Source organism: Gobio gobio (genome assembly GCF_949357685.1).
Source record: "Gobio gobio genome assembly, chromosome: 7".
Taxonomy (NCBI): domain Eukaryota; kingdom Metazoa; phylum Chordata; class Actinopteri; order Cypriniformes; family Gobionidae; genus Gobio; species Gobio gobio.
The window spans coordinates 45,833,854-45,858,064 of NC_137103.1; the positions used below are offsets into that span (position 1 = coordinate 45,833,854).

The following is a 24,211-nucleotide window of genomic DNA, read 5'->3' on the forward strand; positions in this document are numbered from 1 at the left end:
CTTTTGACACAATCGCCTCCCAGCGGTAGAATAATGTAACGAACAGATTGAAAACGAAAGCAAGCCTGTCTCTGTTGTTGTACACGTCCGTACAAGGTTGTAACGTTTTCTGTTGTGGAAAATGAATCAAATAATTAAGTCAAACAAAACTAAACTCATCAAGTGGCTTAAATCGGATTCGATTTATATTTTGCAATATGTTCAAACTGAAGAACTGATAACAACGTCGGAGTACGATAAACTGATGTCTATGACAGTTCAAATGCATGTAGTTATCCAGCTTCTGGATATCATCCTTGGAAAGGGTGAAAATGCATGTCGAGGTTTTCTGAATTTGCTGAAAGACGATGAAGTGAATGAATTTTCTCCTGAACTCAGAGAATGGATCAAAACGGTCGACACTTCAGGTATGTTGCTTTCAAAAAAGTATCGTCAATTAATGACTCCACCGCTGGATTAATGCCGCGTTCCAGGCAACCCGGCGGCGGTGTGAACGCACAGTAACCCGTGTTTTTCCAACCTTCTACCCGTGTAAGTGCACTGGAACGGCAGTCAAACCCGTGACTTCCCACCCGTGAACTCGTACTATATCGATGTACTCCCAGTTACGAGTTTTGACGTCACATAGCCCGCGAAGCAACAATGGCAGCCCCCTACGGATGCAGTGTTTATGAAACAGATATACAAATAACGTAAAATAAAAGGTATAACAGCTTTTCTTGCCGTCTGCGCTGTTTTTCTCCTCCATTTCCCTCAAATAAGCAAGGAGTAAGCACCTTTGGCGATAGAAATGATTGTAAATGAGCATACACCCCGTACGGTCTGCCACGCGTTGTTTACATCTAACTTTATATATATAAATAAAAAAATAAAAAAAACACCTTTATTTGCAAACTATATCCTATCTACCAAACCTGTAGCCTTTAAGAAATTAAACAAATGTTCATTTGATGTTTTCCCCAGTATTTCTTTTAGTGAATTTCCTTCAACCCCCACTCTTCTTAGATCTGCTTTCATCTTTATTCTTTCCCTCTCATATTTCTGACATTCTAATATCACATGTTCAATAGACTCAATATTATTACAAAATTCACACTTTCCTGATATATGCTTACCTATACTACATAAATATTTATTTAATCCACAGTGTCCAACCCTTAGTCTAGTAAAGATTATTTCCTCCCTGCGATTTCTTCCAGTGACCCTCCCTGTCCCAACCTTTTGTTGTATACCGTGTAGATGTCTCCCTTTCACCTCTGCATCCCAGTATCTCTGCCACTTTTCCATAGTTTTCCTCCAAATTTGGGCCTTAGCTTCTGCTTTACTTATTAAAATTGGCATTTCAACAGCTTCCATTTTACTAGCTTGCTTTGCCAAACCATCTACAATTTCATTTCCTTTGACCCCTACATGTGCTGGAACCCATGTAAATTTTACTCTCATACCCATCTGACAAATGCGTGTGTAACATTCTATTACCTCATATACTATGTCCTGCCTTGCTTGTGATTTAAATGATTGCAAACTTTTTAAAACTGCACTGGAATCTGAGCAAATTATAACTTTATCTGGTCTAACTTCTTCTACCCACTTCAGTGCCAACCAAATACCCACCAGCTCTATTGTATAGACAGATAAATGATCAGACAGTCTCTTCTGTACCTTAATCCCCATCTTTGGTATTCCGAAAGCAGCCCCTGTTTGTCCAGACTTAGGATCTTTAGATCCATCTGTGTACATATCCAAATATCCATAATACTCTTTATTCAACTGATTATAAAATACTTCACATAAATCCACATCCCTTCTACTCTTTAGGTAGCTATTTAATATCTGCAAGTCCACACTCGGCTGTACAAGAAGCCAAGGTGGCCTGACTGGCATCGGAACGGTTGGGCTAAATTTCTTTCCCTCCAGCCCCATCTCTTTTCCTATAACATCACCCACCCATCCAAAACTCTGACTTTTAATCTTTCCATGCTCCCAGCATACCTGCAGAACTGTCCTTGAGGGGTGAGACCTGTCATTGTAAGTTTGCCCAATAGTTAGCTGCCAGCTGTTCCCTAAATGTAGAGGCATCTCACCCATCTCTACCTGCAACGCCACTGCAGGTGACGTTCGAAAAGCCCCACTACATATTCTAAGTGCTTGAGTTTGTAAAACTTCCAACTTGGTCAGTGTAGTTTTTGCTGCATCTCTATATGCTATACTCCCATAATCAATAACCGATTTAATCAGTGCAACATATATCTCCCTCAGTGATTGCCTGCTTGCCCCCCATTCCACACCTGTAAGACATCTCATCACATTTAAAACCTTTTTACACTTTACCATAATTTTCTCTATGTGGCCTGCCCATGTTAACTTGGCATCAAAAACCATTCCCAAAAACTTAAAAGACTCTACTCTCTCCAATACATGTCCATATAATCTGAGATTAATCTCTTCTGCCACTTTTTTCCTTGTAAAGAACACCACTTGAGTTTTTTCCTTTGAAAATCTAAAACCCCACCTCATTGACCAATGTTCTACCAATTTTATTGCCTCCTGGACCTTGCTTACTATATAATTTATGTTTCTTCCTCTTTTCCACAAAGCCCCATCATCCGCAAACAACGATCTTCCTATACCAGGCTCTATCTCCGAAAATACATCATTTATCATGATGGTAAAGAGTAAAGGACTAATAACACTGCCCTGGGGGGTTCCATTTTCTACAATATATCTACCCGATATTTCTTTCCCAATTTTCACCCGAATAGATCGTCCATACAGAAAATCCTTCACCCAGTTAAATGCCCTACCTCCTATTCCCAAAAGATCTAATTTAATTAACAACCCCTCTTTCCACATCATATCATACGCTTTCTCAACATCTAGAAAGACTGCTTCCCTGTTAACCTGGGATTTCCTGATTTCATCTTCCAGGCATACCACTGGGTCCATTGTACCTCTACCCTTCCTGAATCCACTTTGAAATGATGAAATTAATTCCCTCTTCTCCAAAAAATAGACCAGTCTATCCGTTATCATACGTTCCATAATTTTACCTATATGAGATGTTAATGCAATTGGTCTATAACTAGTAGGTTTAGTAGGATCCTTTCCTGGTTTCCTAATTGGAACTACCACTGCGTCCTTCCAACTTTTTGGAAGCTGGCCTTCCTCCCACACTCTATTGTATAATCCAAGCAGTCTTCTTAATGCTACTTCACCCATAAAAGACAACATAATATAGCACATTTCATCTCCTCCTGGTGATGTCATCCCTGCTCTATTAATTGCCCTTTCCATCTCTTCTCTAGAAAATGGTGCACTCAATGCATCATCCACTTCCTCCCTTTTCCTCAAGACTCCAGGATATGCCTTCAATGTCTTTTCCCTTCCTTCCTTCCAATCTCCTTCTAAATTATCAGAGCTATGTATTGCTACAAAAGCGTTTGCCATCATTTCTGCCTTCTCCTTATCAGTCACTGCCTTCTCCTCCCCACTAACCAGTACAGGATAGGTCCATTCCCTCCTTACTCCACACATCTTCCTTATCACTCCCCATACTTCTCCCACAGGTGTCATTCTTCCTATTGAGCTGCAGAACTGATGCCAATAATTCCTCTTAGCCTGACGTATGGTCTTTCTTACTAACGCTTGCGCCTTTTTATATTGCAACAAATACTTATAATTATGAGTCCGTCTTAATTGCCTGAAAGCCCTATTCCTACCTCTTACTACTTCTCTACACTCCTCTGTCCACCATGGAGCTGCTTTCCTTCTCATTTTCTCAGAACTCTTAGGAATAGTTTCATCTGCCACCCCTTTAATAATTTTCTGGAAATTACTGTACTCTTTTTCAATGTCCATATCAATAACTTCTCCATCCAACCTTTCCTCACATAACTCCTTGAATGCTCAAAAACCTGCCTGGAACGCAGCATTAGTTTGCACGTCGGCGGGATTCTTGAACATTAGAGATAGGCTAACCAGGTTTTTTTTATTGTAATAGGTTCAACATCCACAATTACCTTTTTTTATATATTGTGGCGGAAACACGCTTCCATAAAGCAGTGATCTATAGGCGGCTTTGAATCATGTAGGCCTAGGCTACTTTATTCAAGCCTCAAAATAGCTAGGCCTACCTGTTATGCCTAATAAAAAATGGCTTCCGACCAGGGTTAAGTCAGGTATTTATAGCCTAATAACAATTTGGGACAAAAAATGTAATTCAATGGAAAACTATTTGAGTGGCGCAATATGGTCCGGAGTTGTTGCTGGCTGCCATCAAGTGTATTTTTTCAGATTAAACTGCCCTGTAAGGAAAATAACTGTAAAATTCTTAAAAATTAGATCTATGCATGGCCTCAATTCTCACAAACAAACAAATAAATAAATAAATTATCAATCTCAAAATAATTATATATTTTCTAATGTTTCAGTCCAGAATCCTGATAGAGATGGGGAAAAAACAGAATCTGCTAACGTCCCAATACAAGGTTAGATTTTTTTCTTTAGTCTCAATCTAAATAGCCTGTGTGTTGTGTTAAACTGGCCAGATCAATGAACTGTAATGCACTGCATCACTGCCTATAGGATGCTTGCAGGGTTTTTGCCATCTAAAATAACATGATCTTGCCTTGTTTTTTTTCCCTCTAGAGACAGCGGGACAATCAAGCATCCAAGTAAAAAGTTAGTGTGGTTTATATTTATTTATTTGTAATTGGATTATAGAGTGCAACAGCCGGGTTCCGGAAGTAAAAACTCCATTAATTTTCTCGCATATGGATTTGTTTTATGATCTCTTTATAAACCTTTGAAGCGTCAAAGTGGTAGTTACGTAGCTTTCAACGGAGGGACAGAAAGCTCTCAGATTTCATTAAAAAGATCTTCATTTGGGTTCCGAAGAGGAACTAACCAAAGTTACGAAGATGATTTTTGGGTGAACTTACCCTTTAAAAAGCCATTACTTTCTCTGAAAAAGGAAATTGATTTTGAATGATAACTTAAAAACCTTTAAAGAACAGACCTACGAGGTTTTTAATACACAGTATTTGCTTCTGCTGAAGCTGCCAGTGTGCTGTTCACAATGCTTTAGATTGTAGTTCTTTCCCTCACTAAAACCATTAAGTATACACAGTCTTCTACCTTTGTCTTTTTTGCTTCAAACTTGTAGAGTTTGTAGTTGTTGTTATTCACCCCGTAGCTGATTGACTTGTTTCATGTCTAACAACTCTTTAACGAAGACTATTTTAAAATCACTATGGGAAAAATGAATGAAAAAAATACTTTCGGAACTGGCAACGCTGAAAAAGGGGGGCAGGTGCTGTGGCACTCCATTGGATGTATAGTGAACAATTGTATAAACTGGCTGATATTTTATGTAATCAGGCAACAACAAAAAAAAACGTTTTATCTAATGGCGGAAATGTGTGTTTGCCTATCTGGTTTATCACTGGGTAAGTGTAATTCATGGGTATAGAAGACATCACTTCCGCTATGCTCGCCACCATTTTTTGTCCGACATGGCAACGAACACAGCACAAAAATCTTTATTTGGAAAAAAAAACATTTGTTATTGGTTGTGATCCTTATTTATTATGTTTTGTCCCTTAAAATCTACGACGCCAACTTAATTTTTCGGCATTTCTACAGTAGAATAATATATATGTAATCCATTGTCATACACTGGAGAAAGTGTTACCAAAAATTCTAATACCATAAAAATACAATACAATAAAATACCTAAATGCAAACATTGGACAACATTACTTAGGCAACATATAAAGAAACAAAATGCATGTGCTATGGATAGATATAGTGTAATAGCCTCCGCACATACAATAAGAAAATGATTTTAATCCAACCATGTTGTTGATGAAAATAATACGAGAACACAATACAGTTATTAAAAATAATGCATCAATGTTTTTGAAAAATTAAAAAAAAAAAAATTATATTACAGTAATAGTAAACATCTTTAATATTACTGTTTGAAATAACATCATTGCTGTTTGAGCTCCGCGCTGAAGCTGAAGAGAATTAACACTCATAAACCGAAGAGCTTGTCGTGGATGCGCAGCGTTCCTGTAACAACACGCTGAAAAACTGTAACTAAGCCCGAATAATTCACAATGTTTTATTACAATAGTGTAGGCTATACCATTATAATGTTTTGAAAATGACAGCCCAAATCAGTTATTAATGTTTTGCGTTGCTGTTTTAGCTAAAGTTGATCATGTACAATAAAGCACTGTGGGTTATTTACTTCAACGAAACGCATCTATATGAGATTAATCAGATATTTATACTACATAACTTAATATTACAAGGTATATCTGCAAAAGTGAAGCTTGAACTAAGCTATGTGCTACTGTATGAACCATAGACGTGCTCTTCCCACAACATGGCGCTGAAACAACCAAACCCAGAGAATTCACAACGTTTTATTACCACAGAGTGCCGAAGTTATGACGTCACTTTGTAGGACAACCCGGAAGATAGCGGCGCATGGGTTCCATCGATCGAAAAGCCTATGCATTTTCCCCATTGACTTTTGGAAAATCGCAAAAACTAAGATCTGTGTTCAACAAAGAGTTATGACCCTTACACGTTTTGTCTATCAAGATAATCTTTACAAGTTAATCCAAAATGTATACATTTTGAAGCCTAAATAAAGCCGTCAGATATAAAATGCTAACGGTAGGCTATAAACGGACTACAGCACACCATGGTCGCGGATCAACGTTATCATCAAGCTTCCTCAAACTTTATTTAAAAAACACGCTCGCTCATTATGATCTGCGCTGTGTATGAAAACTTATCCACTTTTTCATGAGAAATATTGTCCATTAGTTTTTTCCAAAAATGTCAGAAACTAATTTTGTTTATGCGTGCCTCTCTGAGATTTTGTATCTTTTGTTAATGTTTTTTCCGACAATATGATTATCACTGTGATAACATTAAATGACATGAAACACAACCCAGTCTCTTTTTGTTAAATGCAAGTTTAAGTATGATCAATAATACAAAAGTATAAGAAAAAGGTATAATAAGCTATACATGAAATAAAGCAAACAATTCAGTCAAACATTCAACGTCAGTGCTAGTCGGCTACAATGGTAACGTAAAGTTATAGCCTAAAAATAAAAAGTAATGAAACTTCACTTTGCCCTCATCCTAAACGATTTGCCCGGGAACAAATTATAGATCCATGAGACCAAAGATCGCCCGTAACATATACACAAGACGAGTTATAGCTCGAGACACACCACAGAGACATCAGAGCCAGAGCCAGCAGCAGACGGCAGAAGGACTGGCCGAGGAAAGGCTACTCTCGCCGGGGTAACGAGCGCGGAGCGCCGCTGATCCACTGGAGCTCACAACTCCGAAAACGCCAGATAAAATTTTCAAATAGGCACTCTTCTTATAAATAAACCACAGATTTGAGCTTTAGACAACTACATTATCGCCTGAAAAAGTCTTAAAACTACGTTGTCACACATTAACAGTAGATTTAAAATAAAAAAAAGACGTGTAATCACAGCCCATGTCAGCCATTTCTAAACGAGACGAGCCGGCCGGAAGCCCCTCCCATGACGCGAATTCGCGTCTGTTGTGCAGTGAATGTCCCACGCGAATGAAGCGAGTAAACTCAAAATGTTCAAGAGTCCAACTTCGCGCGAATAGCGTGATTTATTCACGCCACATACGTTCTTCATATGTGAGGCTTGAACGCGGGCTAGTGCGAGATTTCCTGTTTGTCATGATGACGTCTAAAGTCCCCGCCAAAGGATGTAGTCCCTTCTAGCAACTTGTTAGCAACCACCGTTTTTTAGACACAATAAAGTTTTAAAAAATCACAAGTAGGTTTTAACTAATGTGTTTTATGTCATAGATCAAAACGTGAAAATATTTAGAGGCTTTGTTAACCACAGACCTTATTTCAGGCGATTTAGCAAAAACCCATTAAAAAAACCCATAGACTTTAGGGCGAGGGAACCGGAAGTGCTAAAATGCTAACTCACTTCCGCGTTTTGGCCTACAAAGTGACGTCATAACTTCGGCACTCTATAGTGTCCTCATTATAATGTTATGTATATGACAGTCCCAGTAGCGTAGATATTAATGTTGTGCATTGCTGTTTGGCTGCCTGTGGTCCCTTCTGATTGAAGCCAACCATTTAACTTATTCCGCCGATCATTAACTCCTTTGGATCAAATAAAATTGTAGGCTAGTTCGGTCTCCTCAGAACAGCTATCAGCACAACATATCTCGGGCATATTGTAACCTTGTTGTGAACCTTCTGGGAGTGTTTCGTTGATCTTCCTCTGGTAGTTGTGGCTGCTGTGACCATAGACTGAAAAAGGTCGTACAGCTGTGACCGGACACAAAAATGGTGGCGATAAAGCACAGTGATGTCACATGGTCCCCATGAATACATGTGAAACTATTAAAAGTTTTTGCCTATGTGGCGGAGCGGGTGTTATAAGGTGGGGCGGAGCACTAAGTATACGCGTGCTCCGTAAACTCAAGTTGATATCACTTTCCGACTACGCGGAATTTCACCCAAGGAATTAAGTGCGCCCTCTAAAGGCACGCACAGGTTTGAATCACCATTGAGCCAGAGACATAAGGAATCATACAAAAATATTTTATTCGGTACAAAAAGGGCATTAAAAGACAGCCACACTCATCTCATTAAAGGTTAAAGTATCTTTGGCAAAGGAGCTGGGGCTTACCGACAGGGGCAGTCTCAGTTAGAATAATCACCCTTAAATCGTGAAAATCACTCAGATCACAGTGCACACACACACTAGCACACCAACTCAATGTCAGTGAAGAGCACGACACACAGTGAAGGATGCCACCACACAAAGAAGGTCATTCGTCTGCCCCCGGTGCCCAGGTCCTGCCAACGAGAGAGAGCGCGAGAGAGAGAGAGCGCGAGAGAGAGAGAGAGCGAGAGAGAGAGAGCGAGAGAGAGAGAGAGAGAGATTAATAATGGAATAACAATATGCAGGAGCAAAACAATAATTTGACAATATAAGAAATAAACTCAAAAAAAGCAGCTCCGGCAAGACCCAACTACTCAGTTCCACCCGGGTCTGCACAAATCAAAAATACAAATAACAAAAAAAACCAACCATAAATAAACGCAAGTTAAATCACAGTAACTGAATATAAATCAAAAATATAAATTTAGAAATACAAAACCGGTCGAAACCGATTTAAAGAAATAAACCAGAAAAGGAAACAAAAAGGGCACTTAAAGTATGTCGCTAATGCACACACACAGCTCAACAGCACAGCAATTCTCCATTTAAAAACAATAACATAGACAGTACATAGAAAGCACTTCAGGCCCGTGCTAAACACAAAACAGTCCTGTATAGGAAACAGAACAGCAACTTTGAGGCACAGAGCATCGGAAACTACAGCACTTGACTAGAACGCAGCCATTGCCCTCATCACGCGCGATAGAACACACTGCACCGGGGTTAGAATCCCGAATTCCAACAATGCATGGAGCATGATATCCAGATAAGACTCGGTGGAGAATATAGATGAACTTTGGGCGTCTCAAATGTCCACATTTGATCCCTCAGCCAGCACACACCAGTAAGCAATAAAGTCAGTGGCCCAGCAGCTTCAGCGGTCTCTACGACCCGCACTCACATGTCAACACAAGCGGCGCATCGGTGAAGTCACGGCCCTCGAAAGTGACACACACCCCTACAACTGGCAGTCCGTACTCTTATACACCCATAGTCACAGCCTATTGGCCAAACCTCAAATTACAGACAATTGGGAGGGGATAATAGCCCATCCTGCCACACCTATGCAAATGTATAAAATTAGACCCAATAACTTGGTAGCTTAATGAATCCCTCTGGGTTAACTATTTAGGACCAATTTTAAGGAAGGTAACATTCTGCTCTAACAGTGTCATGTAGGCTTCAAATCTGGGATACAGATAAATGTTATGTTTTGGTACTATTGGATTTGTAGAATGTGCCAAGAGGAATTTATTGTATTTATTGTCATGCTCCTGGATTATTCAGACTCAGAATTGTAACTATTACTATAACCATATCAGCCATTTATTTTACAGCAGACTCAAAGCCAAATACTGCCCAAAAATACTGTCCCAGTTTTTTTAACTCAATTCAGTGCCAACAATTTAAAAAAATACAAAAAAATAATAATAATCTCACAATATTCCTATTTTTTTTCTAATGTTTCAGTCCAGAAACCTGATAGAGACTGGGAAAGAAGAGAAATACAAGGTTAGATTCAATCTTTATATTCTTTCCCTTCTGTCTTAATTACTTTTCCTCTACAATATATATATATTTATATTCCCAGATTATCAAAAGTTTCTAAGAGCAAACACCAGTAAGTTGGTTCAAAAGGTGAAGAACATCGACCCAATCATTGATGATCTTTTTCTTGACTTACACAATGAATCAATTGCAAACGTGAGAGCGAATTCAACCCGCCAGCAGAAGATGAGGGAACTGCTTGACTGTGTGAACTGTGAAAGCATTGCCAAGGACCTGGTCGAGGCTTTGTTGAAGCATGAAGCATCTCTCATGAAGGAACTGCAATACTAAAGTTTGTTTTGTTTACTCAACATTTCATTAGCAAATATTGCAGTGAAACAATGGCATTATGTACTTGGCATCAAACTCATGTAATCTGTTTTTAAAATTTTGTTTATAATTGATTGATGGAGTTTTACTTTTTTTGTATTGAGAACCAAGTATATTGTACAAACAAGAATAGGCCTACATATAACCAAACTTGTCATATGATGTATTGCACACAATAAACAGTTTGCTCTCGGGGTCCCCCTACAGTTGGGAAACAGTATTGTCCTCTACTACTGTCGTAAACTGTCATTCTACATCAGGGGATGCATCGCACGTGCATTTGTTGACATGACAACTATGATAGCCCTGAACACTGCAGGAGGAGTTCACCTGTCTATGGAGTTCACATGCAGGTGTTCTGCTTGCGTCGCGTGTGAAATGTCTTCATCCCAGGTACAGTGGCATATGTTTCAGCATGTCATATGAATATAATTTCATGGGTTTTATTTTTTTTTTTCAAACGCCAAATGATCGCGATGCTCACGTTTACAAGCCAGCGTCATTATAGTAGCCTAGTCTATTGGTTACCGTTTTACAGAATCTGATACTTCAATTCAATGTTTGAGTGGTAGGTAATAACCATATATCGTCAATATTATAATATCAATCTACCATAGATGAATCTGCAAATTTGAAAAATCGATTTGCATTATAGCTTGAGGCAAGACAAATAAACAAATATCACAGACATTGTTAGGTATCCTAAAATATGATTTTGTACGTCTTATGTATTTACTTGCAAGAATGTAGCCCCTCCTCCTTCAGCTCACGCCAACGAGCAAACGCTGGCCCAATGTTGATCCTCCTCCTGCCTTTAATCCGATCACTTTCTCGTTTCCTCTTTTTGCTTTCCTCCGACAAAACCTTAGCTTTCTTATTTTTCTGTGCTGCTTTGGCCATGACTATAACATTCGGCAAACAAATGATAGTTGGGCTCGCACGTCCGAATTTAAGGAAGTGGGGGTGGTGGTGGAAGTGACATATATGCCGTAAAGCGGTCGAATTTTGTAGTTCTTTTTGTTCTCGGGTTACTACCCGAAACCCGAAGTTTAAAAGTACAATTAAAAACGATACAGACCCCGTCAGGCTATGGCAGACGTGTCATTCAACCTATTGTAAGTCGATGTATCATCACTAGAGTCTTGAAAATATATTATAAAGGTTGAAAAGTTACCTAGTGCTGCTTTAATGTAATTTTTAAAATGTTTTTCATTCCACTCGACCTTATTATTATAATAAAGATTAAACTAATAAAAAAATATAATGTATTTTTTTATCACCATCAAATGAGAAACTTAATGTCAACAAGACACAAAGGCTGAGAATCCAAACGCAGCTTTATTAAAGGATAATCCACAATTGTAGTCAAAAAACAGGCAAAAGGTCATACAGGTCAGGAGAGACAGGCAAAAGGGTAATCCACAGAACAGGCAAGTAATCCAAGACCAAGAGACAAGAAACCAGGGAGAACGCTCAGAAATGCCGTATTACACTTAACAAGACTTCGCCATGAATGACTGAGATGGACTTGGTCGGCATTACTGGGAACGCCCACAAAAATGTTTACGATTTATTTTTGCTTGGTGCAGTCCTGAAAAGGTACCATGTGGCGTTCTGCACCTCTAATAAGTTATCTGAAGTTTTAGAGTAAAGATAAAGCATCTAACAAGGTCTACGTGCATTCATTCTAATGGCTTGTTTTCCCCCACGGCATATGGCGAATATGACGTTTTTGTGGGCGTTCCCAGTAATGCCAACCAAGTCTATAACCAGGCATATATGGGGTGAGGAACAGGGTAATGAGACAGGTGGATGTAATCAGGGATGATGAGTCCAGGCATAGAGTATTATGGGTAATGTAGTCTTTGATGGAATGACAGTCCGGGGTGGCATGCCCTCTGGTGGTAATCACAGGGCACTCTCACTGGTGATCGTGACACTTAACATCTCATCAGCTTTGTTGACACTATTTTTACTGCTTGCTATAAAACACTTAATTGCATTCCCAGATTAGTTTTTTAACAACTGATTGGTCAATGATTGAAGAATTGCATGTTAAATTAAATACTACTATCTTCTGTAAACTAAAGCAAATGATGTTGTCTTAACATAAACTATTGTTTGTTTTTGAGTTTTAAGCACTATATCAGACACAACTTAGTCGCATACATTAAGGAAGATGAGGTCTCTCTTAGGACTAGTGTACATTTACTGATAAATTATATTTAGATACCAATTTAGTCTACTTGTTGGCGATCTTATAGGCTATGTTACAATGGGAAATAAACTAAAACATTTGCTAATTTAGTTATTTAAGCACAACATTGAAAATTATGTGAAATTGTGTCAACAATTGAATAATCTATAGCAACCTGTTATATAAAGATGAAAAATATATATTATTAACCTAAAAATTACACAATGTTGTACATCAGCAAACAGCAGTTAATGTATGTAAACTAATAAATAAGAGTCGGGCCACTTTTATGATGCCTTTTTCATCTAACATTGCTTACAAACAGTGTATAGGGAGGGACTGACTCAAGAGTATTGTTGAGCCTTTTATAGTCTCTTTTTTCCCCTCTCCATGCTTATTGTCAGTGCTAGAGAATAAATAATACTCTTTCTAGAACAGAAATGCTGCCATTTGCTGAAGACAGCATCATGCACAATCAGTCATGCTTTTAATGAAAGGTTAGTCCTAATAGTTTTACAAATGTAGTTTTAGCTCATGCTAAAAAACTGCCTCATCAGACAAGGTTTTTAAATGAATTAAGTTACATAACAGGGAGTGAGATGAGATAAGATGTGCTGTAAGATGAAAACAAGCATATAAATAAATAAACAAACAAGTCCTCGTTAGTATAGTGGACAGTATCTCCGCCTGTCACATGGAAGACCGGGGTGTGCCCACTGCTCTGGGTGTGTGTTCACTACTGTGTGTGTGTGTGTGTGTGCACTTGGATGGGTTAAATACAGAGCACAAATTCCAAGTATGGGTCACCACACGTCACTTCACTTTCACTTTCACAAAATAACTAAATAACTGTAGGTCAAGGCAGCTGTCCTGCTTTTCAAACAATTCTCTCCCAGCGTTAGAAAAATGCATTCAAATGTTGAATTACTCCAAGATCTCTGCAGGATAGTAATAGGAGTTAGCCTATCAGTGGGTGATGCCATAAACAGAGGGGCGTTTTGCCCATGTCACAGTGTGGATAGGGTTTTGGATGAAGGGGATTTTCATTGCATGGTTTATAAACACCCATCAGTTTGAAAACACCCACAAATTTAGAAACGCCAACTTTTGCCAATAATATCTGTCTGCAGAGCCACAGAGCCACAATTTTACCCCAGCAGCAGTTTCACTCCAGCAATTTTGCCCGCGCATGCGCAGTTTCACTAGTGTTCTGTCCTAAAACTATCTAATGGTTACTGTTGCTGCTGTTATTTTTTGCATAGGCCCTATGCTGTTTCTCGCAGGCCTTCAGGCTCCTTTACTGAAATAAAACAATGCTTGTGTCATGAACACTTTAATCTTTTACGTTTTCCCTCCAAAAACAGTATGGTATAACAAACAAACCTTCGAATAGACATTCAAAGGGTAATTATTAGTCTAAAGTCAAGATAACGTACTCGGTTACTTAACGTAACCTCGGTTCCCTGAGATAAGGGAAGGAGTACTGCGTCTTAAGACGCCATGGGGTAGGTTCTCCTACTCTCGAATATACTGAAGTAATTGTAAAATCACGCAGTGCTACTGCCCAGTCAAAACAGTGTCGAGACATCTCGCACGCTATTGGCTGGCCAGTGGGAACTGCATGAACCAATGGCAGAACAGCGTAATCTGAGCGAACCAATGGGCACAAAGCCCGCGAAGCTGAGCGCAAGAGCCCGCGAAAGGGGCATATAAAATACGCTGTAACTGTCAAAAACGTCAGGTTAAATCGACTGAAGCGACGATCACCCGAGTCAGCGCCATAGCACGGCCGTCTACGCAGTACTCCTTCCCTTATCTCAGGGAACCGAGGTTACGTTAAGTAACCGAGTACGTTCCCTTTCGAACGGTCAGTTCGTACTGCGTCTTAAGACGCCATGGGAACCTGTAAAATCCCGCCGTGCTATGATAAGCGCAGTGATATGTACTCCCTCAAGTTTGAACACTTATTAGAAAGGGCTCAAGACTAGAGTTACTGACACATTATTTATATATATAATATATATGTACACACGTCTTATACTACTGGGCTCATAGAGGCCGGTAACTATAAGGAATGTGTAAGCATTGAAGCATATGAAGGCCCCAATGCCAACTTATGACGGGGACGGGCTTACAAGGCCGTCTAATATTCGTTAGGCCATCTTAGTATTTTCATACAGCGAGGACTTGTGCCTGCAGTGCAGGGACATCCAGACTGAAGAATCTGGTTAAAGTAGATGGTGAGGACCAACTTGCCGATCTACAAATGTCACCCTTAGAAACTCCACTAGACCACGCCCAAGAGGAGGTCATGCCTCTGGTGGAGTGAGCTTTGACACCTATGGGGCATTGGAGGCCCATAGTGTCATATGCTAACGCTATCGCGTCCACTAGCCATCTGGCTAGGTTTTGTTTGGTGACCGGAAGTCCCTTAGTTCGGTCACCAAAACTTACAAAGAGCTGCTCCGGCTGTCTAAAGTGGGAGGACCGCTCAATATATGCTCCAAGCGACCTAACAGGGCCAAGCAGGTGTAACTGTCTCTCATCCTCCGAAGTGGGGAGGGCAGAGAGAGTGATTGATTACCTGTGCTTTGAACAGTGTTGAAAGCACTTTAGGTACATAACCATGCCCTGGTTTGAGGATGACTTTAGAATCGCCTGGGCCAATTCTAAACATGACGCGTTCACGGATAACGCTTGAATGTCACTGACACGCTTAACAGATGCCAGTGCTAATAGCAGGGCAGTTTTCAGCGAAAACGGCTTTAATTCAGCCATCTGCAATGGCTCGAAGGGAGGTCTTTTTAGTGCTCTTAGGACCAATGAAGGTCCCAGGATGGCACCATAGGAGGGAGAAGGGGGTTAAGCCTCCTGGCTCCTTTTAAGAATTTTATGACCATGTCGTGTCTGCCTACTGATTGGCCAGCTATAGGCGTATGAGATGCGGCGATAGCTGCCGTGTAGACTTTGAGTGTGGATGGAGTGTGTCCTGCATCCAACATCTCTTATAGAAAAACAAGAATTTGTGATATCTCGCATGACACTGGGTTATAGTTCCTGACTGAACACCAGTCAGAGAACACTGACCATTTAAGGGTATAGAGACGTCTAGTAGACTGAGCTCTAGCTTCACTGATGGTGCTCAGGACACTCACTGGGAGGTTCTCGAGCCCCCCTTGAGTTGCCAAACATGTAACGCCCACAATTTTGGGGTGGGGGTGCTGGATTGTCCCGTTCGCCTCAGAAAGGAGATCTTTCCTTAGGGGAACAGGCCATGGGGCTGCTGATAGTAACTGAATCAACTCGGGAAACCTGATTTGGGTTCGCCAGAGTGGAGCCACTAGCAGGACTGTGTGTGCTCGCATTCCCTGATCCTTTTTAAAATCTAGGGAATGAGCAGTACTGGTGGAAAAGCATAAAGTATGCAGCTGGGCCATTCGTGGGTCAGCGCATCCTTGCTTTTTGAAAAATAGATTGGGCAATGACGGTTGTCTTCGGAGGCGAAGAGGTCGACCTCTGCCCTCCCAAAAACACTCCATATCATTTCAGGGGCCCATTCCCCTGGGGACACGAGGCCCCTGGAGAGCATGTCTGCTCCCTGGTTCAGTCTGCCTGGCACATGCACTGCTTTTAGTGAATGTAATTTGCCTTTTGCCCATAGGAGGAGATGTCTGACCAGTTGGTTGAGCCATCTCGACCTGAGCCCGCCTTGGCGGTTTATGTAGGAGACCACAGTCGTGTTGTCCGTGCGGACTAGAACATGGTGACCTGAGAGACGTGGTAAAAAAGTCTTGAGGGCTAGCACTACTGCCAGCATTTCTAGGCAGTTTATGTGCAACCGTGACTCCGTGCTCGACCATGAGCCGAAGGCCGGTTCGCCTCGTACAGAGCGCCCCAAACCGAGTTGGAGGCGTCCGTGGGGACCACCATCCGTCTGGAAACTGTTTCCAAGTGACCACGGGGCCAGGGCTTTGACACAGCCGCGGCCCACTTTGATCCAAAGTTGGACTGAATGTCACTCTTGGGAAGGAACCCGTGATTTCAGCCAGTACTGCAGGGGGCGCATGTGCTTCATACCCAGCGGAAGTACTGGAGAAGCTTTTGCCATTAGGCCTAGCATTCTCTGAAATTTTTTAGGGGTGTGTTGGTTCCCATTTTGAATGAACATGCAAGCTGCTGTGTAGTCAGAGCGCGTTCGTCCAATAGCCACGCCCTCATTTGGGCTGAGTCTAAAATCGTTCCCAGGAAGGAGGTTCTCTGCCTGGGAAGCAATGAGCTCTTGGCTGTATTTATTCTGAGACCCAGGCATTCTAGATGGCTGAGTAGCATAGATTTGTGAGATTTTATTTCTTCCTCTGACTGGGCCAGTATGAGCCAGTCGTCGAGGTAGTTCAGAATGCGCATTCCCGCTTGTCTTAAGGGGGAGAGAGCTGCATCCATGCACTTCGTGAAAAGACAGGCCAAATGCCAGGACTGTGTACTGATAAGCCTTCCCGTCGAACACGAATCTCAAAAACGGTCTGTGACGTGGGATAATTTGGATATGAGAGTAAGCATCTTTCTGATCCAATGAGAAAAACCAGTCCATCGGGCAGATTGGTGCGATGATCTGTTTTAATGTCAGCATTCTGAAAGGCCTTTTGATAGAGCCTTGTTCAGGTGTCTGAGATCTAAGATGGGCCTGAGGCCGCCATCTTTTTTTTTTTTTTTTTTGGGGAACAAGGAAGTAGTGGCTGTAAAAAACCCTGACTCGCTCTGAGCTGGAATTTTTTAACTCGCCTTTATGGCGGTAGAATGCAGGGGAGCATGCATTAAAGCGGACTCGTAGTTTACATTCATTGCATGAAAAACATTCAGAACAGTATTTTTCTCCCTGACCGGAACAAAAACGGGCCGAGGGGAGAGATGTGACACTGTGCAGACAGCACTTATGTGTAGCGGCACACACCTGTAGTGGGCGCGTGCTCTACATATAGAGCGCTCACGGCGTGAGCAGTAATCTGTGAGAACAGTGCTTATGTGCAAGGTGCATGTATTTTAGTAAAGTCATTGTTAAAACACAGCGTTGATGTGCAGGCGAGCGTGTTTGACAACAGGCTAGTTGACTGCAATATTTACATCTCCAGTCGCCTGAACCGAGGGGATTGAGGGAATGTAAAGTAAGTCTGTAGTGGTAATCCGGCCACAGCAGGACTTTTGAGTGGTTCTATAGCGCTGAATTAACAGTGCTTATATGCAGGGGCACACCCTATGTAGGGGACACACTGCCTGCAGTCATAACAGAGGAAAGAACTCTTAATTGTTTATTAGGATCACCAATAATACAGCGTTCTGTGTACAGGCGTGCATGTTTTATAACAGGCTCGTTTACTGAGAGAAGTGGTTGAAGGCTTGGCCGCCATTCACTAAATTGAGACTCACTGAGAAACCTGTGAGAGCTGGGCTCGAACCAGCAACCCTTTGTGCGAAGTACACCGTGACAGCAGAGGGCGCGGCTATGACGTAAGTCGCGCTCTTGACGGTGTTTTCAGTGTGTGTGGCGTGCGTGTTTCATAACAGGCTCGTTTACTACACTGTTGAACCTTTCCAGTCGCCTGAATAGGGGACTGAGAGAAGTGGTTGAAGGCTTGGCCGCCATTCACTAAATTGAGACTCACTGAGAAACCTGTGAGAGCTGGGCTCGAACCGGCATCCCTGTGTGAAGTACACCGTAACAGTAGAGGGCGTGGCTATGACGTAAGTCGCGCTCTTGACGGTGTTTTCAGTGTGTGTGGCGTGCGTGTTTCATAACAGGCTCGTTTACTACACTGTTGAACCTCTCCAGTCGCCTGAATAGGGGACTGAGAGAAGTGATAGAGTGAAAAAGACGCAGGGCTTGGCCGCAATTCACGACGCCATTATGCGCTAGACAGCGAGGCAGCAATGACGTAAGTCGCGCTCTAGATAGTGAGCGCGCTGGGAGAGAGATAGGGGCGCACGCGCTGCCGCTGAGGAAGCGCGAGCTGCAGTGACAACAGCCTGTAGCGTAAGGCGCGCTCTCAATATCTCCAGCAGTCTGAGAGAAAGTAATGCGGGAAGCTCCGGCATTAGTTTGCTCGTCCACTCTGGCTTTCTCTGTCCGCGCGCTTCTTAGCGCGGCCCGAGTGAGAGAAGAGGAAGAGCGAGACATTGGTAATAGTGCGGATTCGTCTTCCTCATTGCCGCCGAATGAGACCAAGCCCTCGGCGTCGAGCGGAGGGAGCAGGTCCGATCGAGGGAACGTCACAGGGGAAACGTCTCTCTGAGGTGAAGACGAGTCACGCGGGCACTGGGCCGACGTGAACTCGCTAGCCTCGGTATACTCAGCCCTCTGGCTCCGCCGTTCTTTCCCGCCGAGGCTCGGGCGGAAAGGGGAACGGGAGAGCGCGAGGGCCGGGGTCGCGCTCTGAAAAGAGCGCTATCCGCGAACGGAGGGAGGAAATGGGCATACCCTCGCAGTGAGAGGGCAGCCAGACCCGGCGAGAGCAGCGTCCGCGTGGGCCTTGCCCAGACAGATCACGCACCCTTCGTGGTTATCCTCCTAGTGCAGGTAAGTACTGCACACAAGTGATATGTTTTTCTCAGTATTGTACAAAAAGGATACACCGTAGTGTTTCACCAAAGAGCGCAGGGGAAAGGCGTGACAGCTCGCGGGATCGCTGGCGATTTGAGCGCGCTGAAAAATACAGCAGTCCGCTGACTCTCGCAGGACGTTCGGGCTGGTAGTTCGCTATTCCGCTGCAGGCTCGTCAATTCACGGTGAAGGTGGTGTAGTTCGAGTTTATCAGCGAGGACCGTAGATCGTCGCTGAAGGAGATTAATCTGACGTTTTTGACAGTTACAGCGTATTTTATATGCCCCTTTCGCGGGCTCTTGCGCTCAGCTTCGCGGGCTTTGTGCCCATTGGTTCGCTCAGATTACGCTGTTCTGCCATTGGTTCATGCAGTTCCCACTGGCCAGCCAATAGCGTGCGAGATGTCTCGACACTGTTTTGACTGGGCAGTAGCACTGCGTGATTTTACAATTACTTCAGTATATTCGAGAGTAGGAGAACCTACCCCATGGCGTCTTAAGACGCAGTACGAACTGACCGTTCGAAAGGGAACTCTAATTCCTCAAGTTGATTAATTCTGCCTGGGGTAAATGCATACATTTGAACACAGGCTGAAAGTGTGACCATATTATTAATTTGTTGGAGACATACCTATACAATTTTATTTATTTATTAAATTTACAATTTACATTTTAAACATACCATTATTTTACCATTACCATTGATCACTAACTATAAAATTATACAAGCGCAATTATACAAAACATTTAAATAAATTCAAATTTCAAGGTTATAAAAGGATGACACGCTAGCGTTTTTGTTGTCCCTAACCTCTGACAGGAATAGGTGCGAGAGGAGCATTTTGAAAAATCGGGAAATGATTCCCTTCCTGTGCTGTAGGCTAACTGTAACATGCATGTAACATATCTCGACGACATAAAACTCTTACGACGAAATGCGCATGCGCGGTCAAAACTGTTTTATGTTTTTACAGTCTATGGGTAAAACTGTAGTTTGAGTAAAACTGTGGCTCTGCTGCTCTGCAGTCAGACCATTTTCACTGTTCCGCAGAGACCCCTTGAGAGGGCGTTTCATGTCTATTTTTTTAATTTGGAAACTTCGATAATTCTTCACGCCACGTGAATGCAGCACAAAAGCAACGCATAGATGAAAACGAAAGTAAAGTCTGTCTCTGTAGTATTTGTTGTACACGTCAGTACAAGGTTGTAGCGTAAACCTGTTGTAGAAAATGAATAAAGTCATTAAAACAAACAAACCTCAGCTCATCAATTGGCTTAAAGGGGATCCGCTTCATATTTTGCAGTATGTCCAAGCTCGCGAACTTATAACAACGCCGGAGTACGATACACTGATGTCTATAACAGTTCCCGGGACTATCGTTATCAAACTTCTGGACATCATCCTTGGAAAGGGTGAAAATGTGTGTCGAGATTTTCTGAATTTGCTGAAAGACGCTAAAGTGAATGAATTTTCTCCTGAACTCAGAGACTGGATCGAAACAGTGGACACTGGTATGTTGCTTTGCTAAATACGCATTATGCACAGACAGGACAAAAAAATCTCTTAAAAGTCAGTTCATAAAGTGAAATTAGTGGCATTTAGCTGAAGATATGGCGTCGAATTGAACAGCAACCAAATAATCTTTTGGAAATGTTGTAGAGATCATTCGTGAAAATTTACTTAAAGAATTCCAATATTTTCATCTTATGAATAAATAAAATGCAAGTGCAATTTTTCATAGGTTTTTCACATCTAGCCTCAGAATAGACCTGCCCACCATTGCAAATTCGTAGCCTGATCGTGTGCTTACATCTAGCATAAAAACTATAGAGCCAAAGTTTACTTTACAAGAGTAAACATCAGCGATGTCATTGTTCCATTGTTTTATACATTCTATGGTTAGGCCATTATACATTAACGACAATTTGGGACAAATAGCCTATAACATAATTGAATGGAAACCGATGTGAGTGGCGCTGTATAGCTCGATTTCGTAGCTAGCTGGGAGCCGTCATGTCTTCAGATAGTTAATTTTTTGTGATATTAAACTACCCTGGAGAAGAACTGTTAAAATCTTCAAAATTATATAGGCTATGCATTGGACTCAATTCTTGTAAACAAACAAACACACACACACACACACACACACACACACACACACACACACACACACACACACACACACACACACACACACACACACACACACACACACACACACACACACACACACACACACACCTATCTATCTATCTATCTATCTATCTATCTATCTATCTATCTATCTATCTATCTATCTATCTATCTATCTATCTATAGGCTAATCAGTCTCAAATCAAATATTTTTTTCTAATGTTTCAGTCCAGAAAAAGAGGTCAGGTCATGGTTGATTCAATCTTTTTTTAGTCTCACCCTAAATAGCCTATGTGTTGTGTTAAACTGAGCTATCAATGTACTGTAATGCCATTTTTCCATCTAAAATTGTCTTGCCTTGTTTTGTTTTTTCCCGTCTAGAGTCGGCAGTCATGGTGAGACAACCAGGCGGCCAAGTAACAAGTTAGTGTGGTTTATATTTATTTGTAATGGTAAACATTATAGAGTGCAACAGCCGGGTTCTGGAAGTAGCCACGGTAAAAACTGCATTTATTTTCTCCCTAAAGGGTAACTAAACCCCAGCTCAGAGCTTAACTCCACCCACTGGCAGTTTTTTAAAAACTTTTTTGTTGCTGCTTCAAATCAAAGTTTGTTATGTTGTGATTCACCTTGTAGCTATTTTAAAACTATTTTAAAATCACCATGGGAAGAATTCATGATAAAATACTTCCGGAACCAGTGAAAGGGTGCGGTGCTGTTGCACTCTATTGGATGTATAATGAACAATTGTTTGAACTGACAGATATTTTATGTAAACAGGCAAAATCTCTGCATCCAATGGCAGCCATGTGTTTTCGCCTATCATAGCTGGTTCAACTGTAGGCTCCTTTCAAATGAATATGCCTTTTGCACCATCTGGTAAGTGTAATACATGTGAAACTATTAAAAGAGTTTTCGCCTATTAGAATAACTCGGTAGCTTAATGAATCACTCTGGGTTAACTATCTGGGATCAATTTTAAGGAAGGTAACATTCTGCTCTAACAGTGTCATGTACAATTCTGGAATACAGATACATTTTATGTTTTGGTACTATTGGATTTGTAGAATGTGCCAAGAGGAATTAATTATATTTAGTGTCATGCTCTTGGATTATTCAGACCCAGAATTGTAGCTATTACTATAACCATATCAGCCATTTATTTTACAGCAGACTCAAAGCCAAATACTGCCCAAAAAGACTCCCTGTTTTCAAAACTTATTTAAAATGTATTATTTAAAACATAATAATATTATAATATTCCTATTTTTTTGTAATGTTTCAGTCCAGAAACCTGATAGAGACCGAGAAAGAGGAGAAATACAAGGTTAGATTACATTTTATATGTTTTCCTTTTCTGCCTTCATTTTACTTTTCCTCTACAATATATATATATATTTTTATATATTCACAGATTATCAAAAGTTTCTAAGAGCAAACACCAGTCAGTTGGTTCAAAAAGTGAAGAACATCGACCCAATCATTGATGATCTTTTTCTTGACTTACACAATGAATCAATTGCAAACGTGAGAGCGAATTCAACCCGCCAGCAGAAGATGAGGGAACTGCTTGACTGTGTGAACTGTGAAAGCATTGCCAAGGACCTGGTCGAGGCTTTGTTCAAGCATGAAGCATCTCTCATGAAAGAACTGCAATACTAAAGTTTGTATTGTTGACCCAACAGTTGTCATATTACAGTGAAGCAATGGCATTATGTACTTTAAAAAAAGTTTTTTAATAATTGATTGGAGATGGAGTTTTAGTTTTGTTTTTTTGTATTGAGAACCAAGTACATTGTACAAACAAGAATACATATAACCAAACTTGTCATATAAATGATATATTGCACATACTAGTGCCATAGTTTTTAGAGCTTAGATATTTCTAAATACATTGTATATGTAATATTTTTTTAATGTTTTTCATTCCACTTGACCTTATGATTATAATAAAGAAACATAAACTATTGTTTGTTTTTTGAGTTTTAAGCACTATATCAGACACAAATTAGTTGCATACATTAAGGAAGATGAGGTCTCTCTTAGGACTAGTGTAGCCTACATTTACTGATAAATTATATTTAAATACAAATTTAGTCTACTTGTTAGTGATCTTATAGGCCTATGTTACAATGGGAAAAAAACTAAAACATTTGCTTTTAGTTAAACATTTAGTTATTTAAGCATTGAAACATTATGTGAAATTGTGTCAACAATTGTATAATCTATATCAACCTGTTATAGAAACATGAAAAATATATATTATTAACCTAAAAATTACATAATGTTGTACATCTAGACAGCAAACGGCAGTTAATGTATGTAAACTAATAAGTCGGGCCACTTTTATGATGCCTTTTTCATGTAACATTGCTTACAAACAGTGTATAGGGACTGACTCAATAGTATTGTTGAGCCTTTTATAGTCTCTTTAATCTTATTTTCAGTTTCTGTGTTTGTCTAAGTTCGTTTTTCCTCTCCATGCTTATTGTCAGTGCTAGAGAATAAATAATACTCTTTCTTGAACAGAAATGCTGCCATTTGCTGAAGACAGCATCATGCACAATCAGTCATGCTTTTAATGAAAGGTTAGTCCTAATAGTTTTTCAAATTCAGCTTATTCAGCTACAATTTTAGCTCATGCGG

General features: G+C 40.8%; 3 protein-coding genes across 5 annotated transcripts in view; 2 read left to right on the forward strand and 1 right to left on the reverse strand.

Annotated features, from left to right (window-relative positions):
- tfpia (tissue factor pathway inhibitor a) overlaps positions 1 to 24,211 on the reverse strand; it is a 1,059,262-nt gene that overhangs the window by 847,895 nt on the left and 187,156 nt on the right. The gene's annotated exons all lie outside the window — the stretch shown is intronic.
- On the forward strand, positions 41 to 12,127 carry LOC307128880 (uncharacterized protein). Its single transcript, XM_079820905.1, has 5 exons — positions 41 to 407; positions 4,431 to 4,487; positions 4,648 to 4,680; positions 10,236 to 10,277; positions 10,357 to 12,127. The coding sequence occupies exons 1-5, from the start codon at positions 122 to 124 to the stop codon at positions 10,602 to 10,604; spliced, it is 666 nt and encodes a 221-aa protein (XP_079677031.1). The 5' UTR covers positions 41 to 121; the 3' UTR covers positions 10,605 to 12,127.
- LOC307128891 (uncharacterized protein) lies at positions 20,358 to 23,534 on the forward strand. 3 transcript variants are annotated; one of them, XM_079820919.1, is made up of 6 exons: positions 20,359 to 20,634; positions 20,713 to 20,943; positions 21,947 to 21,988; positions 22,346 to 22,444; positions 22,851 to 22,892; positions 22,980 to 23,533. In XM_079820919.1, the coding sequence occupies exons 2-6, from the start codon at positions 20,784 to 20,786 to the stop codon at positions 23,225 to 23,227; spliced, it is 591 nt and encodes a 196-aa protein (XP_079677045.1). In that variant the 5' UTR covers positions 20,359 to 20,634; positions 20,713 to 20,783; the 3' UTR covers positions 23,228 to 23,533. The 3 variants fall into 3 exon arrangements, with proteins under 3 accessions (XP_079677044.1, XP_079677045.1, XP_079677043.1); XM_079820917.1 differs by having other exon boundaries at positions 20,359 to 20,590; positions 20,736 to 20,943; XM_079820918.1 differs by having other exon boundaries at positions 20,358 to 20,943; positions 22,980 to 23,534.